This window comes from Micropterus salmoides, unplaced genomic scaffold (assembly GCF_014851395.1).
Source record: "Micropterus salmoides isolate LMB-PRFRI ecotype aquatic unplaced genomic scaffold, ASM1485139v1 Ms_hic_scaffold_7, whole genome shotgun sequence".
Classification (NCBI taxonomy): domain Eukaryota; kingdom Metazoa; phylum Chordata; class Actinopteri; order Centrarchiformes; family Centrarchidae; genus Micropterus; species Micropterus salmoides.
In genome coordinates, this window is record NW_024044459.1 from 16,905,545 (window position 1) to 16,928,318 (window position 22,774).

The following is a 22,774-nucleotide window of genomic DNA, read 5'->3' on the forward strand; positions in this document are numbered from 1 at the left end:
CTCTTTAACCAAGTCCAGTGACCCTTGATTTTAAACTCACTTTGGATGACCGATAACCTACACCTACCCCCCCACCCTCCCCTTCAAAACAATGCATAGATTTCAAAGAATTTTTCCACACCGGTGTTTGATTTCTGTTTAATGAATTCTTTGAGACACAAAACAGACTGCAACACAACCTTTCCTGGCAGGATCAGCGTTCCTTAACTAAAACTCCCATTTGATTCCAACAAAAGAAACGCAATAAGGCTGGCATTAAAACAAAGCTACTTTAAAATGAGAAATTTGATTACAATACCACAAACTATTATAAAATTCAGCTATATTAGGACAACAAAGCAAGACAGTCCATATCTGAAGTTGAATGATAAGCAGGTCTTTCAGACATCAACTAGCAGCAACATAATTCAAGGGCGTGGACCCTCACAGTGCAGCTACCAATCTGTGGCACCATTACAACAAAATGAAGCCTTTGTGGCAATTAAATACATTTATCTTTCCACTGAACTGAGATTACCTCTAGTTTAGGACTAAGTCAGAGTTTTCAGCAGTGTATGCCATCAGCTGGACCAGTTGACTGGTTTCTCAAAACCTGACCACTGAGTGCAAGCATAAAACCTTTCATTAAATTTTCTCAACTATATATGTTCTTGCACTATAGTTACGACACCTCCTATGTGACGACATGGGCCAGGGTTAGCAGATTTAATTTCAGTTTCTGTCCTACCGTTCAAAAGGCTGTTGAGGGGAAATACGAGTCTATGAAACAGGGGTGGATCAGCAGTCTCAAAAAACAAAATGATCCTGAAAATATATCTACACCGCGGTTTCTCCAATACAGAGACATACATACTGTAGGTAGAGCTGCTCTGAAGGCTAAAGGACAGACGGACGTCAGTGCAGAGGACAAATTAAACAGGATTTAAAAAGAAATTCTATTTGCCATTCAAAAGTTTTAGAACAACTTGCATTGTAATTTTTGGGGGGTAAAATCTCAAACAGTTGTAAATCCATCATAAAAACATACTTATAAATAAGGAATAAGTTAACTGATAAGTGATTTTTTGGTTTAAGATGAAATGGCCTTGATGGCTATAACAGACCTCAAATCAGTAAGTAGGTGTTACCTGACTAACGACAGTTGAGCCTATACAAGTATTTTATATGAAAAAATTGCTTTATGACGATCACGATCTAACCTATTTACTGTTTGAACACTGAATCTGCAATGGTATTGCTTGTAATGTAGTGAATTTAAAACAACTTGACCGGCAGTGTAGGTAAACAATGACATGGGTGCATGCACAATGGCTTGTCTTGTTAAAATGAAAGTTTTTTTTTTTTTTTTTTTAAAAAAGCTCTCCTCTGAGGAGGAGAGCTTTTGGGGAAAAAAACCAAAACAAAAAATACGCATAAAAAGGCCCTATTTGGCTTCAAGTCAAGACGTCCTGGCTTTGGCTTTAACGGGCTCCCATTAGCCCAAAAGTCCCATTCAGATTTAAGGAACTCTGGATTTGGGTTGCTGTCTGCCTGGACGAGGGTAGAACTTCATGGTTCGCGTAGCCACAACTGCTGCTTATTCCACTGGGCTCCTCCTGTGACCAGAGCGACCCAAATTTCGGGAGGCTAAACTGCCTGAAAAAAGCAGAATGCAAGGGTCAACATTTATTTCAAAACATATTTTAGCCTGCACGAGTACACTTTAAAGTAGAAACTATCTAAAACAGGGCAGACTGCCTCATCCTGATAAACTGACCGCTGTATTTGCTTTATTTGCCGCTTTATTTGCACAAACTCATTTCAGGTTACAGGTATGATCACTCACAGAATGTGTTTTTGGACTGCATAAAAAAACAAAAGACAAAACAGAAGCAAAATGCTAAACTTTAGCCAGAACATCAGTAAGCGTGTGGTCCAGAGTCCAGAGAAAGATGGATGAACCTGAACCTGCTGCAAACATTTCTTGCCCTCATTCACTCTCCTCTCCAGCCCTAAAACGAGATAGTTGACCCAACATACAAAAGAATACTGTCATCTGGTTTTACTGAGACCAATTCCTTTGTAGAAAATTCACAGAGCCCCTTGTCTCCATAAGTTATAAACATTTTGGTTCAAACAAGTTATTGGGGTTAGGCAATCAGGGAAAGATAATTGAAACATGGGCAGACAATATATGCTGAAGGGAAAGCTGCCTCTTTAAGAGGAAGAAATATTGTTTAATGATGATGATAGGTGAGGTGGATCATACATTCCAGCAGAAGTTGAAATAGGGCTGGACAATAAAAACCAACAACAATTGTCGCAATATAATTTCAACATTTTCAATAAATATTTGACTTTATTCACTTGAAGGAAAGGACAGAAAAAACCTTTTACTTATTTTTAACTGTGCATATTTGTTGACCAAGATTTTGTCATAATTGTTTTGAATGTTCTACCTTAGATTTGGGAAATGATCCACAGTTTAGCATCAAGTTTTCACCATAAAGAAGAGTTAAAACCACAATTAACCAACAGGTTTCAACTTTACAACTCAGGAGCAAAAATCAGCCGTTATACTCGCAAGAAATAACGATACTTATCGTGATCATTATCGATATCAAAAGATATGAAACTTTATCGTGATAATATTTTCAGCCATATCGTCCAGCCCTAAGTTAAAATTACTTAAAACAAGACATTTTAAAATTAACTGTTGAGTTAACAATACTATGACAATTAGGCTCTAAATCTTTATGGATTTAAGCATAAGTACAGTAATTTAAATACCTGCTTGTGGACTTAAGATCACATTTTGTTGCTTTCTCTTCTTCTCCTCTTGTATGGGCGAACTCTGACAAACAGATGTAGTAGTGTCACAGTATCAGTAAAACACATCTTAAAAGAATCGTTTTCATTGACTGGCACAAAACAAATCATACCTGTCTCTCCTTTTCTCTCAGATTCCTCAAGTGGGCTGAAGAGGGAGAAGAAAAGCTTTCCATCTTCACATTACCTTCCAAATGAAAATAGAGGTTAAAACAGAAGCAACTGATGTCTCCCCTCCGTTTTTATTATAACATGAAGGTAAAATAACTTCTTGTGCTCTATATTTTTAATGCAACAGAATGCAGAAGAGACTAACACAGTTCTACTTCAGAGTTAAGAAATCTCTTTTGGAAGAGGTTCCACAACGCAACTGAGAAATATTTTATAAAAAGAAACTTTGTGTGAACCTGCAGGGCTTCTGTACAGCTGACAGTCCCTCTTGATGTGGGCACTTGATCCACACAAGAAGCAGCAGCGCACCTCTGGTCCATCTCTTTTCCTCCAGTGCTCACTCTTGTGTCTGACCTGATCCTTGCCGTCCTCTGCTGTATCCATTCGGTCTCGCAGGTGCTCTGGCCTTCTCTCAGAGTCCCTTCTATGCTTGGACCTGGTCCAAAATGATCCACAATGTAATACAAACATGTAGTGACACATGGTATAGCTCACTGGTTCTCAAACTTTTTCAAGTCAATGATCCCTAACCTGACACAAATTAGACCACGGGTCCCCATTTGATAAGATTTTGTCCAAGGATCGCCCATATGAGAAGATTTGGGCTTTTAGATGTTTTATTCCAGAGAGTGTATGAAATCCATGACCAAAATAGTCATGCGTTCAGTCACTATGTTGGATGGAATTATAGTAAAAAATAAATGATTCCCCCATTTTGCTGGAACCTCCTCAAGGACCCCTGATGTAGATAAAAATTTATCTGTAAAGTTAACAAGTGTGACAGACCGGTATTGTGAGTATACCCACTTCTTACGCAAGGGGCAATCTTTCATGAAGTGGCCGATCTTGCCACAGATGCGGCAGCAGCGGTCATTGGGAGCAACTTCTCCCTCTGTGAGGACTTCAGGGTCAAAGAAATACTCCTAGGAAATATGAAGACAAATCACAATTTCAGTGCTTAGATAGTTCCACCACAATATGCAAATTTGGTGTTTAGACAGTAAACGCTAACCATGTGACTGGGGTACACGGCAGGAAAAGCTTTGACTGGCGTGCCAAACACTGTTCTGCCGTTGATGAAAGCCTTCATGATGAAGTTAGTCACTGTTTTGATGACAAAAGAAAATGTAAGAAGACAAGAAAATGCATTTGCAAAGATAGAAAAATGAGGAGAAAACAACAGCGAGACAAAATGGCAAGACAAGCAGAGACAAAAGAAGACCGAAATCATCCTACTTTTCCTGGACAGACCAGCACCAAGATTATGATTCAGGTCAAACGGATCTGCAATATGAAAAGAGAAAGAAACACATTTTAAAAATGACAAGTATTTCCAAACAGCTATGCACATTCATTTAATGTCAGAAAACTATCCAACAAGACTCATTGTCACATGAAGCAATTACTTTGATAGGGGATTAGTTTAAACCAGGACACAACAATCTGTTGCATCTACCCAGTGTAACTTATGCTTCTGTGTTTGGCATTATCCATTTTTTATTTTACCGAACCAAGTCTGGGCCGAGTTTGTCACACAAGCTAACCTTCAATGACGATGTATTTGGACGTCCACTGCTTGTTGAAAGTGGTGAGGCGGCCGTGCTGACGGATACACACAACATGCTCCCTGAAGTCAAAGTCCTCGGTATAAAAGCGGAGCAGGCCGAGCCACAGCTCCCCCACCGACTCCACGTTCATCCTATACTGCGGCCAGCGACTGGGCTGCAGGTGTAATACAAGACTGGCGTGTTAGAGACATGCACAGTCACTAAAATGTTTACGGGGACACCCACACAGAATATGCAAAACAACAAAATGCTCACCAGTGTTTTTAAATCATTAAAGAAGTACACATTCCAGCCATCAACTAGAACCTCTGGCTTCTTTCCATCATAAATCTGAAACACAAGTGTGTTTGTAAGCTTGGGAATACAATATTGTACATGGAGAGAGGAAACACAATTTGAATTCAATATTTTTTTCCCTACAAACATGTCATTTTTGTACCTCTTGCAGCACAGGAATAACTGGTGGGTTTCTCTGCTGGAGAAAGAAAAGCACCATGAGGGTGTAAGCGTAGGACGACAGGCTGCCACGTGAAGCATCCCCAATATCACACATCTGTAATCAAACAAAATACGGTGGTAACATAGTAATGCAATACAATACCATATGACACGGGAGACATACAAGGACACCTCAGCTGTGTGCAGACTCACCTTGGCAAAAACCTTCATGACGTAACAGAGGATCTTCACTCTGCTGTCAATGGCAGCATACGAAGCTAGCAGGTGTGTGTTGTGCAGGGCCTGAAAGGGAAAATGTTTGTCTTAAAGCATTAGGATGCAAGTTCCTCACCAGCTCATTTGAGACAAAATTAAAAAGGGAGAAAGAGCCCTACCAGAGTGTTGTAGAGGCTAATGTCTCCCTCCAGGCCGGTGCGAACATGGTAGAACTTCACGATGGGCACTTTTGCTGTTGTGATAGGCAGGATGTTCTTCAGACCTGGTGACAGGGTGCAAATAGGTTAAAAGTGAACGTATTTACATTTTGTGTTTTATACATTTTTACTCTCACTTTGCAAGGCATATGTAAAATTATGGGACAAACTATTATCTGACCATTAGCTTTACTTAGAATGGCTTGTTACAGTTCCTCTCAAATGGCTGCAAGCTGAGAAACTATTATTGCTTAACATAAAGAACCTTATGTGTGCCACTGGAACTACATGAAGGCCACACTTTCTATTTTACCATAACTTTCAAATCTGTTATTCAACAGAAGTGAAAGGGTTTTGGGGGAGTTCTTCCTGAGGGTCTGGTCTGAGGGTGGGAGGTGTCATATCCTGCACAGACTGTAAAATAAAATAGAATAAAAGTGCTTTGACTTGTTGCTGACCTGGATGTTTCCTCAGCAGTCTCGCCAAGCTTTCAATTATATTGATGCAGTCAACATCCTGTGGAAGAAATTCATGGATCAGAGATTACAACCAAGCACGCTAATTAAATTACCATTACCAGTAACTACAAATGTCTCAGAATGACACTTAATTCACAATGATTGTAGCAGAAACACTAAATCTTATTTTTTTCAGTTTCTATTAATCAAAAACAAAATTCAGTTAGGAATTTGGTCATGTAGCCAAACTTTAATAGCTTGCAGAAATTACAGCTCAGTACTCCAACTGTACAAGATTTAAACAGTGCTAAACAAGAGCATACCTCACCACAATGACAGATCCTACTTGAAATAAGATAAAAATAACTTACATCCATAGCGTCCTGCCCCTCCAACACCATACAGATGTCTAGGTCACTCTGTCGGAAGCCAAAGCCATTTTTGGATGATCCAAATAGTTGTAGTCGAGCTCCTGTCCATCACAAAAAATAAATAAAAATCACACAAAAAATGATTGTCACTTTCATAATAAATGTGCACCGTGTTCTGTTGTCTTTCAGTCTGAAAAACTAAAGAGGCTAAACAGTGAAGATAGCCGTTTACTTTACCTGCAAACTGTCGTCTGACAAAGGTCTCCAGGTCTTGAAGGATGTGCTCTCTTACACCCACTTCCAGTTCATCGGGGGCAAAGTCAGCTAAAACGGAAACAGACCCATCCTCAGATCTGACCAGTCATATAGTTCATTTGAATGATTTTCACTCAACTGTAATGATGCCCCACCTGTTAAGACAGTTTTTCAACTAAATTCATGTCAAACGTCTGTTTTTGTCACAGTACAGCTTTGCTGACATGTTGACTGTTGTATTAATGTGCTGGAATGTTTTCGGGTTACTAAATGCTGATTTTTGACAGCAGGACTTAAAGCGCTCTTTTTTCAGCCTTATATGGAAACTTGAGGGCATTGTTTATGCTAATGATTGAATCTCACACACACACACACACACACACACACACACACACACACACCTACTCATGAACAGGTGGCAGTCATCAAGTTGAAACGAGCCATTTGCAACAATCAAATCCAACTTGAAGCCCTGGAATGATCAGACCTCAGACAAAAAAACCCAGAATGTGGAAATGTTCTTGCACGAGCCCTAATGTTAACTGACAATTTTTTTAACAAGTATAATGGTCTTACTTCTCTAATGGCATTTCACACGTCAACATTTGGCTTAAAGCAAATTTTACTAATTTGATTTTAGCAAGATGCAGGTGGGTGAAACATTTCACTGCCGTTAATGTAGTCACTTTGCTTAAGCAGTCACACAATACTCACTGTAGCACTGCTCACAGACTTTGTTAAGGACCGTGAGAAACTCTGGTGTTAGTAGCGGCAGAGGATCCAGCGGCACTTTCTTGAAATCTTCCGGACAGTCTTTCTTCAGATGTCCATCACGCTTACACAAGCTGCACACGACCATGTGTGACTAAAAGAGATTGAAATTAGTTTAATTAAGAATTAGAACATAAGCTTATTTGCCATCATTTCTTTTCCAGTTTAACTTCCAATCACCTGCAATTAAAATCATTACAACATGGTTTGAAATGTGTCATTTGTTTTCTTAAAACATCAAGATGTAAGATGAAGATTAAGAAGCTTGCTTTTCAAAGAGATATTCAAATATAAAGTGAAAAGAATTGAGGCTATACTTACTTTGCCTCTGGTGAAAGCTTGCCTGGTGAACTCATAGCACAGTTTCCTCTGTTTTTGTATCTTATTTTCTGGGCTCTCATCTTTAACTGCATCCTCTAAAGGTGTAGTTGAGAGTTTCACAGGTGCCAACTCCACCTCCTCCCCTTGTTCCTCATCTATTGAACCAGGTGTGTCAAAATCTGGACCCTCCTCATCAGACAGAAGCTCCTCCCCCGAGATCTCATCCACTGGGAAAATCTCCTCATCCTCTGTGGTGAAGCTGTCCAAGTGGAGTCTGTTATGCGTGTCCACATCAACATCCTCATCCTCCTCATCCTCAGAGAGACTGCTTTTGCCTAGGTCCACTTTTTCCTTCTCCCTCTCCTCTTCGGAGTCACTGTATTCTTCAACTTCCTCTTCTTCCTCGATAATGCAATCAGAGTCTTCAGGACCGTTTTCTACAGCTTTAGATTGATTTGCTTGTTGTGACTGGATGCTGAGCTGACCGAAATCTGACACGATATCTTCTTTCAAAGCCTTAGCCGTTGCCCCTTTAATGGGTCCACACTGTGCCTCCGTCTTGTGACTAGCAGCTGGCGTGTTGAGTGGCAGTGCGAAGTATTTGTATGTGGTTTTGAGGCAGTGGAGGATGTACTCGTACATTTGCTGGCTGTTCAATGTGCGGGCCACATTTCTCTTCACGGCAAATGGGTCTGAACACAGAAACAGAGACGTTACAGGTTAAACCACCATGTATTCAACGCAAATGTGATTATGTTTGCCATTTACTAGACTTAGACTAACAAATGTCTGGTTGGATGGCATTTGGAGATTTAGTTAGCCTGTCAAATTCCCAGAATTCCTCTGCAGTGTTTCCCACACGCTGATTTATTTGCAGCGGCTCGCCACATGCTGACCGCCACATAGATTTTCGATTTTTATTACCATTTAAAATGGGTAAAGTCATATTTTATTACAGAGCGGCGCACAGCGCATATATTCACTTAGCTCCTTCACTCGCTCAGTCCCCCCCTAGTCAGCTCACCCTCCACAGCGATGCGTTTCTTTGGCCAGTCTTTGATCTCTCTGGAGAGAACAGCGCTGGTCCGTACACTGATGACGTAGTCAGCCATGTTGAACTCCAGCGAGTAGAAGCGAAGCATTTCAACCCAGAGAAGCCCAACTTCCACAGGCGGGTGAGGGCTCTGACACACCAGCGGAACCTGCACGGAAACATACCACATACTTTCAGGTACTATTAGGTATTATACATGCCTTCGCTCCAGATGGTCTTTGAAAGAAATTTTTTTTTTTTAATATATCTCTCCTTTTCCTATGATTAGACCATTGATCACGTTTTGGTTGCCTTCCAATGTATTTTGAGTGATGGTGCATGACATATACATTTGACATAGATAAACCTGGGTAGGGCGTTCACTATGATACCTATGGCATCTGAAGGTTCCAAGGGTTTTTACTGTGATGAAAGAGAAAATAAAAGCATCTGATCTAGGAAAAGCACATATCATAAAATCTATAAAAATAAAATAAATTAAAAAAAAAAAAAACCCAATACAAACTGCCCAGAATAAAGAACTAACACTTTTCTTAAGCCCCTTTTCCACTGTACGGTACCAGCTCGACTCGACTGTTTGGTTTTCCATTGTGGAAAAGGTGTACGTGTACCTGCTTCCAGGGTCTTTTTCTTAGTATCAACTCCGTCGAGGTACCAAGCAAGCTCAGGCGTTACTATAATGTGACATAAAAACACGGCAGACTGCTGATTGGTCAGAGAATCGTCACTACTCACAGCATCGTCATTGCGCGCGCCAGACAGAGGCCAGCAACAGAAAGTTTTAGATTTTACAGTTTTCGTATGAAATTTTATCACTAAATCCACTTCTGAGACGTTTTGAGGTGAAAAATCAACTGTGTAGATTTCGAATATTCACAGTTTTACGAAAAGTGATGGAGGAACAAAAGTGTGCTTTTGAGTTGAGGAGCTCCGCAGCAACAACGGCAGAGGAAAACACAGCTGGAAGGTTTTCATACCGCTTATGTCTTTACATTCTGAGTAATGTTGAAACATTTTAACTTCAATAAAGAGACAACTGTGTGGATCGCTGGTGTGTGTGTAGCATTGAACCTTACGTCGTGGCAGTTGTGTGTGTGGTGGCGTTATGACGACCAGCTACATTGAGGGGTACTATCTCTGGGTACAATCTGCAATGGAAAACGGAGCACGGCCAAACCGAGTCGAGTACAGCTGGTACTGGTAATGGAAAAGCGCCATTAGATATAATATTACAGTAGTGTCCTCATGATTACCTTTCCCTTTATACAGGAGCCCTCTGCTGGCTGTGACAATTCTTTGGAGGAAGGGGTGTAAGCCCAGTGTAAATATCCATCTTCTACATGCGTGAGATTAAAGTCTGACAGCCTGCTGAGTGAAAAAACCTTAATCTAGAAGACAATGAGATGATTAGATTAGATTCAGTTCAAAACTACCCAGGACAAATACTGAAATTAACACTGTATATTTTATTTCAGGGTCAAGACGACAAGAAACACACCTCTTGTTTCAGGTAGGCAGGCAAGAGGGACTCTTTGCGCTGCTGTAAGAAGTAGATAACCATGAGGGCGAAGACGTACGGTGGCAGCCCACCTTCTTCTGCACGGTCGATGACACAGATCTAAGCCAGACACAGAAACAACACATGTTGGAAAAACAAAATGTGCTGTTTTACAAAGAATGTGAGCCAGGATCAGGGTCTCAACCAGAAACACACCTGGGCCCAGCGTCTGAGGCCCAAAACCAGTGGGAGGAGGAGATGCTCCCGGCTGGACAGAGCCGACAGATAGGAGGTGGTTTGGAACGCGTTTTCATTTCCTGCACTCACTTTGCAGATCAGGCCACTGTTGAGAAATTAACAGTTTCATTTTTCATTAGTGGTTTGCTGCTCTTGTGCATGTGGTGATGTAACCCTGATATGAGCAACTATCTCTTTTTCTCCTCTCTTTGCATGTAAGAAAATGTCAGAGTTTGGTTCATAAATTTGACGTGCAAAAAAACCAAGTAATTGAACAACTGTCGGATACACCCACCTCTTTTCCTCTTTGCAGATGACCACCGGCACCCTGGCATGAAAATCAGCCTCCAGCTCGACGAAGAGAGCTGAGGACACAACAAGTTAAGTTCAATTTAAAACCCTCAATGACAGTCCAGCACATGACTGTCTTTCCTGTGGTGGAATTTCTTAACAAGGGGAGAAAAAAATTAAAATTGTTGCAGTGAATTGAATAAGGAGGTGACTCACGGCTCACAGAGAGGCTCTCCTTGACCAACAACAAGATGTCTGGCTGATGCATCTGTGAATACATTCCATTTCAAAGCCTTCATACAACATACAATATGAAAAGGACATATGAATGTGGTGTGTCCTACAAACACAACATCCACAAAACAGTCAAGTGTATAATACAACATAATGAACACAAAATAACGGAACTTTTCTGCCAAGCACAATGTCATAACTCCCCCCCCCCCCACCCTCTACGTAAAAAAGGTTGCCATAAAGCCATGCTGGAGTGGATTCAATCTGAATATCCAACACCGATATAAATTATCCTGAACATGTTATTTTACTCAATGCATCCTTTGACCTTAATCTTGTAACATTATGACTTGCATATCTGCTGTGAGAAAACCCAGTTAAAAAAAAACACACACAACACAAAAAACTGTTGTGTTCACACAATCAAACTCACACTGGGCTACTCACGTGGGGTGGATACTGAATGTCAATGTTGACATCAGAATCCTTAAATCCAAACTTAGTGCAAGACGATCCATATAGTCGGAGCCTGATCTCTACAGGTGAGAGAAAATAGTGTTATTAACTTTAAGACATAACATAATAATGAACTGATGTAAAGCATAGGAGCAAACAGCTGGTCTGTTACAAAGCTATATCACAGGACGAATTTAGGTCATGTGTCCGTCACCAAACTAATCTTTCGTCCTTAGGTAACTTACCAGGCAGGACGGACAGGAGGAGGTCTTGCATGGTGGAGACAACACATTGTCTCCTCTCAACATCCTGGTCATTCAGCCCATGCTCTCGGACGACAGCCTCCAGTGCAGCACTCACTGCACCAATCTGCTCTGGGCCAGGAGGCAGAATCTCAGTCAGCATCACCTGCTCTTGCCTCTCCTAGATACACAAAATACACACAAATAGGAGTTCATCCAAGGTTATAATATATAGAGACCATTACCGTGCAAGGTCTTTATAGGCATTATCAAATATTTACTGTTTTTTTTCCCCCCTCACCCTAGTCGCCTTCTTGTGCCGTTTGTCTCTGATATGACTGTAAGCATCAGACAGAGACTTTAGGAGAACGTCACACAGAGTGCAGGTGAAAAGCCCATCGGGGAGGCTGTGGGACATCTGAATCCATTTTAAACAAGGAGGAAAGTACAGACATTAGAAAACGGCTGCTATAATTACATAATTGTGAATGTTCTTAAATCAGCTGTACCTCAAAAACATATCAAATATTGCATCCTTGAAACAACTATAGACTTAAAAGAATTCCTTATCGGTTTAGCTAGTATAAAAATAAAAAAATAAAAAAATATCAAAGCAAATTTGGGCTGCAAGTAAAGATTTTAATTATTGATTAATCTGCTGATTTTTTCTAAATTAATGGATAAATAATTTGGTCTTTAAACATCTCAAAACAATAAAAAAAAAAAAACATTCTTAAACACAATGTCCTAGAGAATTAAAATGTCCTTTTTTGTCTGACCAACAGTTCAATACTCCAAAACGTGACTTTTTTGTACAATGTAAGACCAAGAAAAACAGCAAATTCAGAAACTGGCATTTTTTTGCTTGAAAAATTACTGAAACAATTAATAAATTATCAAAATATTTTCAGAATTCATTTTCATTCAATTTGCTAATTGCTTAATGAAAATTTTTTATATATATATATATATATATATATATCTCTGCAGCTCTAATAAATGAGGCTATATATTTGGGTTACGACACCGGGAGCCTGTACCGTCCTCACGCAGTAGACCTCTTCTCTGTTAAGCCGCTTCTCTGCCTTCTGTAGGGCGCGTAGCTGTATGGCTGAGAGTGTGGGCTCTTCAACGCCCCTGTCCTCTTCAGCAAAAGTTCTCTTCTTGTTTCTGTTTCTCCGCCTTCTCCCTTTTGAAAGAAGAAATACATGTCATAAATGTGTTGACCATTTATTTTTTGGTGGGGGTTATGCTAAAAGTGTTCCACTCTTTCCCCAGTTTGATTTCTGAATGATCACCTGGTTTATGAGTACTGCCATCAGTGTCCTCCCTTGGGCCTTCTCCTTGGGTGCTCTTTCTCCAGTGCGGCTGTGAGCGTTCTCTCCAGTTATCTTCTCGACTCCCACCACTGTTCTCAGGACCAGAGGACCACCGGAGATCATCCCTCTGTGATGGGCTGTGACCACCTCTGAATCCACCAGGGGAATAGCTCATGGGCCCCAACACTCCCTTCTTGGGACTGGCCCGATAGGGCCCTCCCTGGTTCTTGCCCTGCTGACCTCCCTCTGATCTGCAGTTCTGTCCTCGGCCCTGGTCCTGGATCCTCCAACTTTCTGCCTTGTCTGCTGCTGCTGCTGCTGCTGCTCCCCTCTCCCAGCCGCCCTGCCTAGCCCGGTAAGGCCTGCCAGAGTTTTCCATGGTTCGCTTATGCTAAAACTGAAAGATGAAATGTTCGGTTAATATGAAAAAACATTACTTCAAAACATTCTTGACACAAACATTATCTGTAGATATCCTTTCTTTGGAGCAGCAACTTGTCATTTTTGTTGCCTTTGTATTCCTTTGTGCAGAAACTTTAAATGGCTGCAATAAACCACAGCTTTCAAAGGGTGACATGTTATTCAGACGTGACTTTGCAGTTACATAAAGACACAATTTGAACTCATCTTCTTTAGTTGAGCCAACAGTCTCATAGCTGACATCTGCAAAGTCCGGTTAACCGTTAACAGACTTTATTGGCAATGGACGTTGACAGTTCGATGCTATAAATCTGACCCCCGTGAAAGAACTAACTTAATGTTAACACTGGTGCTTCCCACGTTACCACACCTAACGTTATCACTAATATAATGTCACTGTTAGATTAATAAAGTCACGGTAACGTTACTTACTGTGTACACACAAATGTAAGGTTAGCCAACGACCACCCGCAACGTTACCCAACTAACCAAACTGATTTTAGAAGCTTATTGCGGCATGGTGTTAGCGTAAGCTAGCTGACTAGCTAACGTTACTACGGTCTGATTTGCCTCTAACGTTACTTCTTCCTCTTCGAGTGAACGGCGTTTAACAGTATCACGCATGCAGCTAATCCGCAGTCAACAAAATAGTGTTAAGTTACACCTTTTAACGATAGCTAACTTGCCACCACAGCTAGCCTAGCTAAGGTTACTGTTAGCTGCTACTATTTAGCTTATCGGCTAGGACGCCTAACACAGCTAGCTGCCTAGCTAGCGTGTTTATTTGAGAGTTTTTGTTAAGCTGTTCAGCTGCGGTAAAAACAACCATCAGTAAAATGGCATGATTACCGATAAAGAATGTTACAGTCATTAAAATACCTTTTGGACGTGTACCGTGAACATACTTGAAGCCTTGTTCAGGTCTGACTTGGCATGATCGCTTGTCTTGCGCTGGAGTTTGAAAGGTGACGTACGGGTTGTCTGTTTTGTAGTCGTCATCGTTCAAGATCCGCCCACCTGTCTTTTTAAAAATTATACAAACAGTATAAAATATTAGGATGTATTTATGGACTGCATCTAGGTAACACTTTGAAACAACGCCAGTATAAAACATAAATTGGAGCTACCTTAAGGACAAACAATGACATATCCTCAGTCTCCACCCACCTCCACAGTTTTATTATTCATGTTTGGCCTTTTGACACGTTCCTTATTTTGCATTACTTTTACCTTATTTGCAATAATAATAACAAAATAATGTATTTTCGTATGAAAAAAATATATAGCCTAAGAAATAGGCGACCCGAAAATACCCTTACAAAATACTTTTTAATTCATCACGTGGAACACCATTTCAATGTACAGCTCCATTTCACATGTGAAAAACACACATGTGGTTTTTATTTATTTCATGTGAAATGTAAGAACATGTGAAAACAACAATTTTATATATAATATCACAAGTGAAAAAGCAATTTAAATTTCACACATGTGGTTGCGTACATTTTACATGTGAAATGTATTCTTTCATTCTTTCCAGTGACACATTAGGCTACAACTGTTAACCTATTTAAGCATGAAAACATTACTTTTGCAATATTTTCGCAAGATTAGTCTATATTTATTTTTGTCTCCTACTTTGTCGGCCTACAGACAGCAACAGGTAACTATGACATATGGTTCAAGGTTTAGGATAATTAATTGATACAATTGATAATCCATTGTTTAGCCTCGGTTGCCCTGGTGATGGGAGAAAGGTGAGCTGCAGGAGCGGGGAAGACCCCGGGAAAACTGACGTCACCAGACGGAACTCCCCTCGCCATCCCTCAGCCAACATCCAGGAGGCTGCTGCTGCTGGCTAAGACCTCTCAGTAATACTCAGCCAGTGGACTGGTGGCCTAGGCTCCAGTGAGAGGTAGCGGAGATGGTGTCATTTGTGGACGGTGAATGTGGCTCAGAGACTGTTCACAAACGGAGACGGACAACCGGCGCGTCTCCTCCAACAGAAGCGCTCACACCGATACAGCAGCGGCAGACTGCCCGGCACAGAAAGCAGACACTCATGTCCAAGTTGAGTGACTCCGGTTTCGAGGAAGACTTGGGATCCTCCCCGATTTCATCCCCGGCTCGGATAGATGCGTCCCCGTTCCGTTCAGAAGAGCCTCCTGCAGGACAGCTGTCCACCTGGCACCTCCAGTACGGGGACATAGGTTACAAGATCCAGAGGGAGAAAGAGGCGCAGTTTCATCCCTGCAAAAGCCTTGCACGCCAGCCACAAGTAGGGTATCAGACACTTTATAATGTTCGTCAGGTAGAGAAATGTAGCCAATTAGCCTACTCAATGAAAAACACACAAATATGAAATATATGAAATGAAATTAGGCAACTCGCCTGCCAAAAATTTTACTCACTGTCTGCCAAGAATTTCGCCTATAGAGAACAACATCTGCAATCCAAAATAATAATTTCAAAATAATACGTTCTCCAATTCATTAGTTAATAGTTTCATCATTTATTGTGGCACCAGCTATTCCAGTAGACATCATATAGTTTTTGCTATCAATCTCTCAATATCTCTGTATATGTTTTCAAAAAAATTCAACAGTCTCCTGATATCCTCCATGTCATCCTCCCCGATGAAATATTTGTGAAATCCTGCAGTAGCAAGCTACGGAAAGGATTAAATATTTTTCTATGCACTTAAAGAGGAAAAATACATGCCAACTTGCCAACTGTCACTAAATCCTCCTTTTTTCATTTTATTAAAACTATAGTACTCTTAATCGGAAGTTCATGCTATCGGGTTCTGTTTTACTTACAGTTGACTGCAGAGGCCCGGTGCAAGCTACTCAGCTGGCTCATCCCTGTACACAAACATTTCCGCCTGTCCTTTGAGTGCTGCTGCCTGGCGGTGAACATTATTGACAGGTTCCTGGCATCCACACCGGTGGCTGCTGATTGCTTCCAGCTACTGGGTGTGACTGCACTCCTCCTAGCCAGTAAACAGGTGCGTAATGGTAAATGCTTAAGACAGACAGTTTGCATCTTTGGACTTCATCCAATAACTCACTCCCTTTCTCTGTGTCACCCAGGTGGAAGTGTGCTCACCACGCATCAGCCATCTCTTGTCATTCTGCTGTGACGCCTTCACAAAGGAGCAGCTCTGCAACCTGGAGTGTCTCATCCTCCTCCGTCTCAACTTCTGCCTCTCTGCACCCACCTTGGCGTTTTTCCTGGGCTATTACACCAACTGCATTGAGGCTACCCACCTTAAGTCTAACAACACAGGTGGGGACAGTTTCACAAGGAGGAATCCAGACGCAAAGAGACGCAGGCAGTGCAGCAACCTCGCACAAAAGGTGTGCGAGTTGAGTCTAGCAGACTACACTTTCAACAAATACCCCCCATCTCTGACTGCTATCTGTGCACTGAGGCTAGCCAGTGAGTTACTGAAAACTGAACAAAGGCTTGTTGAGTATCCAACCATCCAGGCACAGGAAGACCAGTGGGGCGGTTTTGTGAATGAACTGTGTACCCAGCGAGCTTCTGCCCAATTATCTGAGAGCCCTGAGCTTTCTGGGGGCAACTCTCTTGCAGTAAAGAGCCACTTCCTGTCACTGAGTCAGGGGAGCTACAACCACAATCTGGCCAAAGAATGCAAAGACAACTTGAAGCTGTTGGTGTCACTAAACCAGGAGACGTTGGAAGTGATGTGACTATAAGTGTGCCACCATTATAGATGTCAACAAAATGCCAAATTCATTTTCAGGTGATCTTCAGAAGGAAAGTCTGGTTATACAGATGTGTCTCATCTATACCTCAGACAATCAGTCACTTGCACCCACTGAATGTTTTATAACTTAGCATAGTTGTTTTATATTTATTGAAAGTAGGTTGTTGTTTGTCGGTAAAGTATAATAATATATTTTGTTTATTTTAATTATTTCTAAATCATTCATTACTTACTGTATATGCACTAATTTGCTGCAGGTTTACTATGAGCAATGTAAGAATTGCAATCTCTTTAATGAAGGACCTCGAAAAATGTGCTGTAATTAATTGTTGGTTAATTATGAAATAAATGACTAGTAAATTGATTGGTGTTGGTCTCTGAATTGATGATAAAATGTGAAGCCATGATTCAAACTTGGCTGATGTTTGATAAATAAACCCACATGAGCCTCTCCAGATGTCATGGAGAGATGGCATGAATAAGAAATCACAAAAAGCACCATATAGTCTGATGTCTATGTTGGCAAATTTATCTGGATTGGATGGATATAGCAGGGATTTTTAGTCTCAGCCTAAGCCATCTCTGCATTGCAGTGACTTTTTTTTACAAAGCTCACTGTGCCTATAAGAGCCCTTCCATTCAGACTGACATAAATCTAAATGCCCTTTTTAGGGATAATAACAGATTAAAACAGTTATTTTCTCATGGTGTAAGTGATTTCAGGCTGTTTTACTTGGAGGTCAGTTTACTCACATCTTTACACCATTGCATCACTATATGAAACTGAATTGTCCCAACACCTCCTGGTCAATTGAGAGGCTTTCTCTGATAATCGTCTGGCTGGGATAATCCATTACACATAGCATCTCCCCTACTGACCTGCCTTTCTGTATGTTTACTAATGGAGGCATTTGTCACGAGTGTTTACTGAGCCTTCTGCAGTAGCTTATTGTCATTTACAATTTTTTTGCCTTTTCAACTTGTCTTTACATGTGGCTACAGGCCTTGGTCTGATTTGGGTAGATATTTTACGCACAGTTGGATAGAAATTACGCACTGAATTATATGGCCGTATGAAAAAAAAGCAGGACTCATAATAACATAAAATTAGATCATCAGGAAGTGTCGGGTTGGTCTGCCTGATGAAGACCGTGAAGACACAAGCTAAGTTGTTTGATTTTATGAAACAGACATGGTTGGTCGAGGCTCTCTACATGCGCCTCTGGCAGAGCGCAGAGAATATTTGGCCGTAGGCGGAGGGAGGGCAGGTCTGAGGCAGAGAGCACCTGCTGTAATGGCGCCGTTATGCCCGGTACTACTTTACACTTAAGACCAGAAAACCGTTAGTCTAAACCAATTTAATCTCCGAGGACGCTGTCAGTCCCTGGAGACCAAATAAGTGCATTTGATTGGGCCACAACAATGAGGCCGCGGCACGGAGAGACACAAACCGGGAGAATTTGGACTATATCAGCTCTAAATCAAACCGTGATCCTTCAGTCCTGCAGCCAGAGCTGAGCTGATGAAGATGCAAAAAGACAGAAAGGTGTTCGGTGCTACCTGCCCAAACCAAATGGGCCAACAGGGGAGGAAAGCTGCAGTAAACAAAAAGGTATGCAATCATTATCTTTGCAATAATGCACACAACATAGCTCTGTGGTGTTAACAGATGTTCTACCTGCAGGATAAAGTGTTTGTGCCAAGAAGCAGCAGTCCAGTTACTGTGTACGTGGAGCTCCCCTCCATCATTGAACAAGGTACGCGCATCTCTGACTGTGTGGTTAAACACCATGCACTACCTTAATCCGTGTAAGCATAATGACAGCATGTGAATAAATACAATTCGATGGTTGGGTCATGCAGACGCACTTTTCTTGTGTTACAGCGTTTTCAACAATTGCATGGGATGATTTGGAGGACTGCGCATCTGTGGTGAGACGAGAGAGCGACTCCCTCGGCTCTCAGGTTAGGAAAAAATGTAAAGCTACCCATTTCAAACTGTTTATATCTTACACAGAGAGAGAGAGGTAGAGATAAAATGGTGGCAAATCTTCATCACCCCCAGGCTGTTAATGTTTGGCAGGATGTGCTGGAATTCTGCACGAATGAGATTGTTGTTTAGCCTACTCCTGACACTCAGGCTACCGCTAATTGGCTGGACCTCACAAGTTCTGTCCACGAGCATTTAAGCGATGGTATAGGCCTAGGTCACTGAAATGAGTACAAAACATGTTCTGCCATAAAGCCAGGTCATGGCGGGGTTTTCAGGTCTGGGGCAGTTATGCTTTCCTTGTCGACTGCGTTTTTAATATATACGTGTAGTTTAATGATAAATTGTATTCAGCCACAGGTGATTGAGTCTGATGCAGATGACCAAGACTTTGGAGATTATGCACTGGATTTCATGGCAGGTGAGTAAAGCAAATCTTCTCCTGTGGAGATCTAAGCACCGATATTGTGTGCTATGTTGTTACTACAACTATAATAATAATAATAATAATCTTTGAGGAAATCCTCAAACATTGAGGAAATCCTCAAAACAAAAACATGTTGACTAAACCCCTGGGTTGTCTCCTCTGTCAGATTCTCCTGGCACATTGGAGAGCAGTCTGTGTCCAGCTGAACTGGTACCATTTCAGGGATGTGTTATACCTCCTCTCACCCCTCAGCGGTACTTCTCTTCAGATGACAGTCTGGTTCACTCCTCCACAGAAGCAGGCAACTCATCTGCCCAAGATGCAGCTCTCTGGAAGAGCACTGCCCAGTGCCAAGGCACAGTGTTTGAAGATTCCATGGAAGTCAACAATCAGGTAAATCCTTACTAAGAGATTTATAACCAGACCAGTGTACAGTGTGAAAGTCTGCTCTGGACTTAATGACTATAAAGCAATATTTATATGTTATTTGTTTTGGATGGATTTACATTTATGCAGTAGTAATATTTTGATATGTTAGAGTTATCTTTACCTTTGGCAAATTAAATGACACATTTGGTCATTCACTGACTCTAGAAGTGTTTTTTTTATTATGTAACCCAGTTGGTTTAAAACGGTGTCTACTGGAGAGTTTGTGTAAACCATTAAACACATTTCTTTTGGTTAAAATTACAAAAAATAGTAAATGTCACTTTGTTTGTGTTTGTCATGTGGCGGTTGCAGGAGGGCTACATTTGAAATAAATATTGATTTAGTATCTTAAAAAAAAAAAAAGCACCTACATCGGTCGTGCCAAGGTAAAGGAAAGAACCCTGAGTTTGAGCACAGCATGACTGAACATATTTTCTTCTGTGTGTCCACAGCTCCATGAGACTCTACACAGAAAACAGGAAGAGATTGACTCCCTTCAGGAGAGGAACCTTCACCTCAGGCAGCTGGCCAGCCGTGCAAAGCACCTGGCCTCAGTGCTTGAAGTGAGTACACGCCTGAGACGAGCACACGTACACACAGTTTCATCCTGGATACAATTCAACCTCTCATGCCTGTATTGTCATAAATTATGTCTAATCTATATTTCTGTTGGTCTCGTACCATTTTCTTACAGAAACTGATGACAGTCAGGGACCCACATGCAGGAGAGACAGTGATGCCTTGTGGTGATAAAACTTCACTGAGTCCCTGTAAACGTAAGCGACTGGATGAAGGATATGAAACAGAGTCCTCTGCCTCAGTGGAGGACATGCTGAGGGACATCAGCACTTGCTGCAATGCTGTCCTGCACAGCGCTGCTGCTGGACCAAGACTACAACGGGAATCAGAGACTATACGCATGTACGGCGTATTCTCAGGCCTACAGACTTCTATTTCCAAAGACAGCAGCATGACGACAGATGGAGCAGATCCAGAAGAAAGTGTCGCATCTTTCAGAACTTCTATCAGAGAACACTGCACCATAAAGACTCAGGTGTTTCCTCATGGACGAGCCTTCACCTCGAGGACACAGCATGGAGGATACCGCTTTCGCTGGGTTCCCAACCACAGCTGAAACCATTAGTGCTTCTTATTAGTGGTTTGAAAGTGCCATATGTCTGTTCAAGACTGGAAGGAAGTGTGGATGGGCAGTAGCTGTTTATGCTTAGCTAATAATCTATAATGATATCTGTGAATGAATAAATTATGTCTTCCTCAGGTAGCTTGTAAGCTAATCAGTCAGTTAGGGAGAGTTGCCTAACAAAGGAAATGATACTGCCCGAGCTTATGTTTTCATTATGTTTCTGATTACCTAAAATGTAATGGAGCTATGTCTGTTTATTTTTACACCTCACAATATGTTTTGTCTTGGAAAATTGAAATGATTTTACAAGTTTGGAAATAAAAGTTATGGTTTAAAAAACTGACTTGGAGAGATTTTTGTTGCGCTGATCAATCAGTGATATTTAAACAAATGGAAATAAGGGCCACACATAGACAGACAACCACTTACGCTCACACCTAAGGACAATTTAGGGTCACCAATTAACCTAGTCCGCATGTCTTTGGACGGTGGGAGGAAGCTGGAGCACCCGGCCACCACTGCACCACCGTGCCACCCAGAAAAAGAAACCAAAGAAATCAAAACAAGAAGAAATTACGACCATTATTAAAGGGTGTGGCATTCAGACCTCTGGGTGTCTGTGATGTAATCTTCCTTCAGCCTCACTGTTGTAAAAAGTGGGTTTGAGTGAGGAAGACATCAAATCTCAGATAAGACACCTCTTTGAACTTCACTAACCTGCGCCTGTTTACTTTAGAGTAATGAAGGCAGTGCTGCAGCGCTTAGGCTGCTCTCATGAACACTGGCTTTTACAACACAAATGAAAAGAAGAAGTGAGATGGAGGTCTGATTAACACAGGCATGAAACTGAATTTTAACATCATCACATCATCATCAAGCTACATCACAGAGGGAAGTTTTATGTTAATAAATGTACAATTGATAGGACATTTGGATTACGAATGTAGACTCCACAGACTAATTTGCAGTTGGATGTTATATATAGCTATATATAAAGGTTTATCTTTACAACAATACTAATGATATGCATATTTCATTATTTTTGATGTGCTGAAATAAAAGTTTTTTTTCTCTACAAGTGAAATGGTGATACTGCATGTCAGAGCTGTCTGAAATGTGTACATGCTTGCATCACCTAAGCATATCCAAAACCAGAGCTGTATTTATCCTGATGTGTTGTTACAATACTATATATATGTATAAACTCCCAGGACCTGAGCTTGAGCATGACACATACCACCCCGCAAGGGGTGAGAGGGGGATTTTATTTTTTATTATATATATAGATACACATATATATGTACATATGTGTATATGTAGCCTATATGTATAGCCTATATGTATATGAAGAATGTAGAGTTAACATTAACTTATATGAGAAGAAAGTATGGTGATAGTTGATTGACTGATTGATGGCTTTGCAACCTGTCATTTACAGATAAGATAGGCCTAGTATCATCCTAATCTAAACAAAATGTAGGGTCTAATATCCCTGCAGAATTTAATGTAGGCTATAGGCCTACAGATTTGGCATGCACCACACACCATACCTGACTGACCCTGACCTCATCGGTTGCCCACAGACTTGATCACCGTTAACAATTTAAATTCTTGCTGCAGGAATCAAATCAAACAGGACGCTTGTTGTCAATCCTCAGCCACTCACGCAAACCTTCACGTCAGCTTAGCTCGACACCCAGGGGCT

At 41.2% G+C, this 22,774-nt stretch overlaps 3 protein-coding genes across 4 annotated transcripts; 2 read left to right on the forward strand and 1 right to left on the reverse strand.

Moving 5' to 3' along the window:
* Positions 1 to 122: 122 nt before the first annotated feature.
* On the reverse strand, positions 123 to 14,376 carry tut7 (terminal uridylyl transferase 7). Of its 2 annotated transcripts, none has more exons than XM_038702709.1 (29): positions 14,226 to 14,376; positions 12,906 to 13,323; positions 12,648 to 12,796; positions 11,909 to 12,025; positions 11,611 to 11,788; positions 11,357 to 11,445; positions 10,892 to 10,943; positions 10,680 to 10,749; positions 10,364 to 10,490; positions 10,148 to 10,267; positions 9,903 to 10,037; positions 8,620 to 8,797; positions 7,596 to 8,287; positions 7,218 to 7,368; positions 6,486 to 6,572; positions 6,249 to 6,349; positions 5,878 to 5,935; positions 5,381 to 5,484; positions 5,199 to 5,288; positions 4,987 to 5,100; positions 4,803 to 4,877; positions 4,524 to 4,701; positions 4,216 to 4,263; positions 3,992 to 4,083; positions 3,787 to 3,902; positions 3,216 to 3,415; positions 2,922 to 2,995; positions 2,770 to 2,833; positions 123 to 1,635 (listed from the first exon to the last, which is right to left on the reverse strand). In XM_038702709.1, the coding sequence occupies exons 2-29, from the start codon at positions 13,303 to 13,305 to the stop codon at positions 1,577 to 1,579; spliced, it is 3,918 nt and encodes a 1,305-aa protein (XP_038558637.1). In that variant the 5' UTR covers positions 13,306 to 13,323; positions 14,226 to 14,376; the 3' UTR covers positions 123 to 1,576. The 2 variants fall into 2 exon arrangements, with proteins under 2 accessions (XP_038558637.1, XP_038558636.1); XM_038702708.1 differs by lacking the exon at positions 123 to 1,635 and adding an exon at positions 1,767 to 1,991.
* Positions 14,377 to 14,654: 278 nt separating this feature from the next.
* Positions 14,655 to 17,377, forward strand: LOC119892088 (cyclin-O). Its single transcript, XM_038704180.1, has 3 exons — positions 14,655 to 15,624; positions 16,168 to 16,353; positions 16,439 to 17,377. Exons 1-3 carry the CDS (start codon positions 15,271 to 15,273, stop codon positions 17,060 to 17,062), a joined length of 1,164 nt encoding a protein of 387 aa, XP_038560108.1. The 5' UTR covers positions 14,655 to 15,270; the 3' UTR covers positions 17,063 to 17,377.
* Positions 17,378 to 18,561: 1,184 nt separating this feature from the next.
* On the forward strand, positions 18,562 to 21,408 carry LOC119892207 (multicilin). The gene is made up of 7 exons (XM_038704358.1): positions 18,562 to 18,691; positions 18,764 to 18,836; positions 18,965 to 19,044; positions 19,430 to 19,490; positions 19,663 to 19,889; positions 20,378 to 20,488; positions 20,620 to 21,408. The coding sequence occupies exons 1-7, from the start codon at positions 18,602 to 18,604 to the stop codon at positions 21,058 to 21,060; spliced, it is 1,083 nt and encodes a 360-aa protein (XP_038560286.1). The 5' UTR covers positions 18,562 to 18,601; the 3' UTR covers positions 21,061 to 21,408.
* The last annotated feature ends 1,366 nt before the right edge of the window (positions 21,409 to 22,774 follow it).

What these genes read in the sequence shown, in the direction of transcription:
- tut7 (XM_038702708.1), bottom strand. Translation starts at nt 13,305, where the DNA reads ATGGAAAACTCTGGCAGGCCTTACCGGGCTAGGCAGGGCGGCTGGGAG. An exon ending in CTGCCTACCTGAAACAAGAG is followed by an intron (nt 10,038 to 10,147) that starts GTGTGTTTCTTG and finishes ATTGTCTTCTAG; the next exon opens with ATTAAGGTTTTTTCACTCAG. An exon ending in TTAGCCTCTACAACACTCTG is followed by an intron (nt 5,289 to 5,380) that starts GTAGGGCTCTTT and finishes TTTCCCTTTCAG; the next exon opens with GCCCTGCACAACACACACCT.
- LOC119892088 (XM_038704180.1), top strand. Translation starts at nt 15,271, where the DNA reads ATGGTGTCATTTGTGGACGGTGAATGTGGCTCAGAGACTGTTCACAAA. An exon ending in GCCTTGCACGCCAGCCACAA is followed by an intron (nt 15,625 to 16,167) that starts GTAGGGTATCAG and finishes TTTTACTTACAG; the next exon opens with TTGACTGCAGAGGCCCGGTG. An exon ending in TCCTCCTAGCCAGTAAACAG is followed by an intron (nt 16,354 to 16,438) that starts GTGCGTAATGGT and finishes TGTGTCACCCAG; the next exon opens with GTGGAAGTGTGCTCACCACG.
- LOC119892207 (XM_038704358.1), top strand. Translation starts at nt 18,602, where the DNA reads ATGAAGATGCAAAAAGACAGAAAGGTGTTCGGTGCTACCTGCCCAAAC. An exon ending in CCCCTCCATCATTGAACAAG is followed by an intron (nt 18,837 to 18,964) that starts GTACGCGCATCT and finishes CTTGTGTTACAG; the next exon opens with CGTTTTCAACAATTGCATGG. An exon ending in ACCTGGCCTCAGTGCTTGAA is followed by an intron (nt 20,489 to 20,619) that starts GTGAGTACACGC and finishes ATTTTCTTACAG; the next exon opens with AAACTGATGACAGTCAGGGA.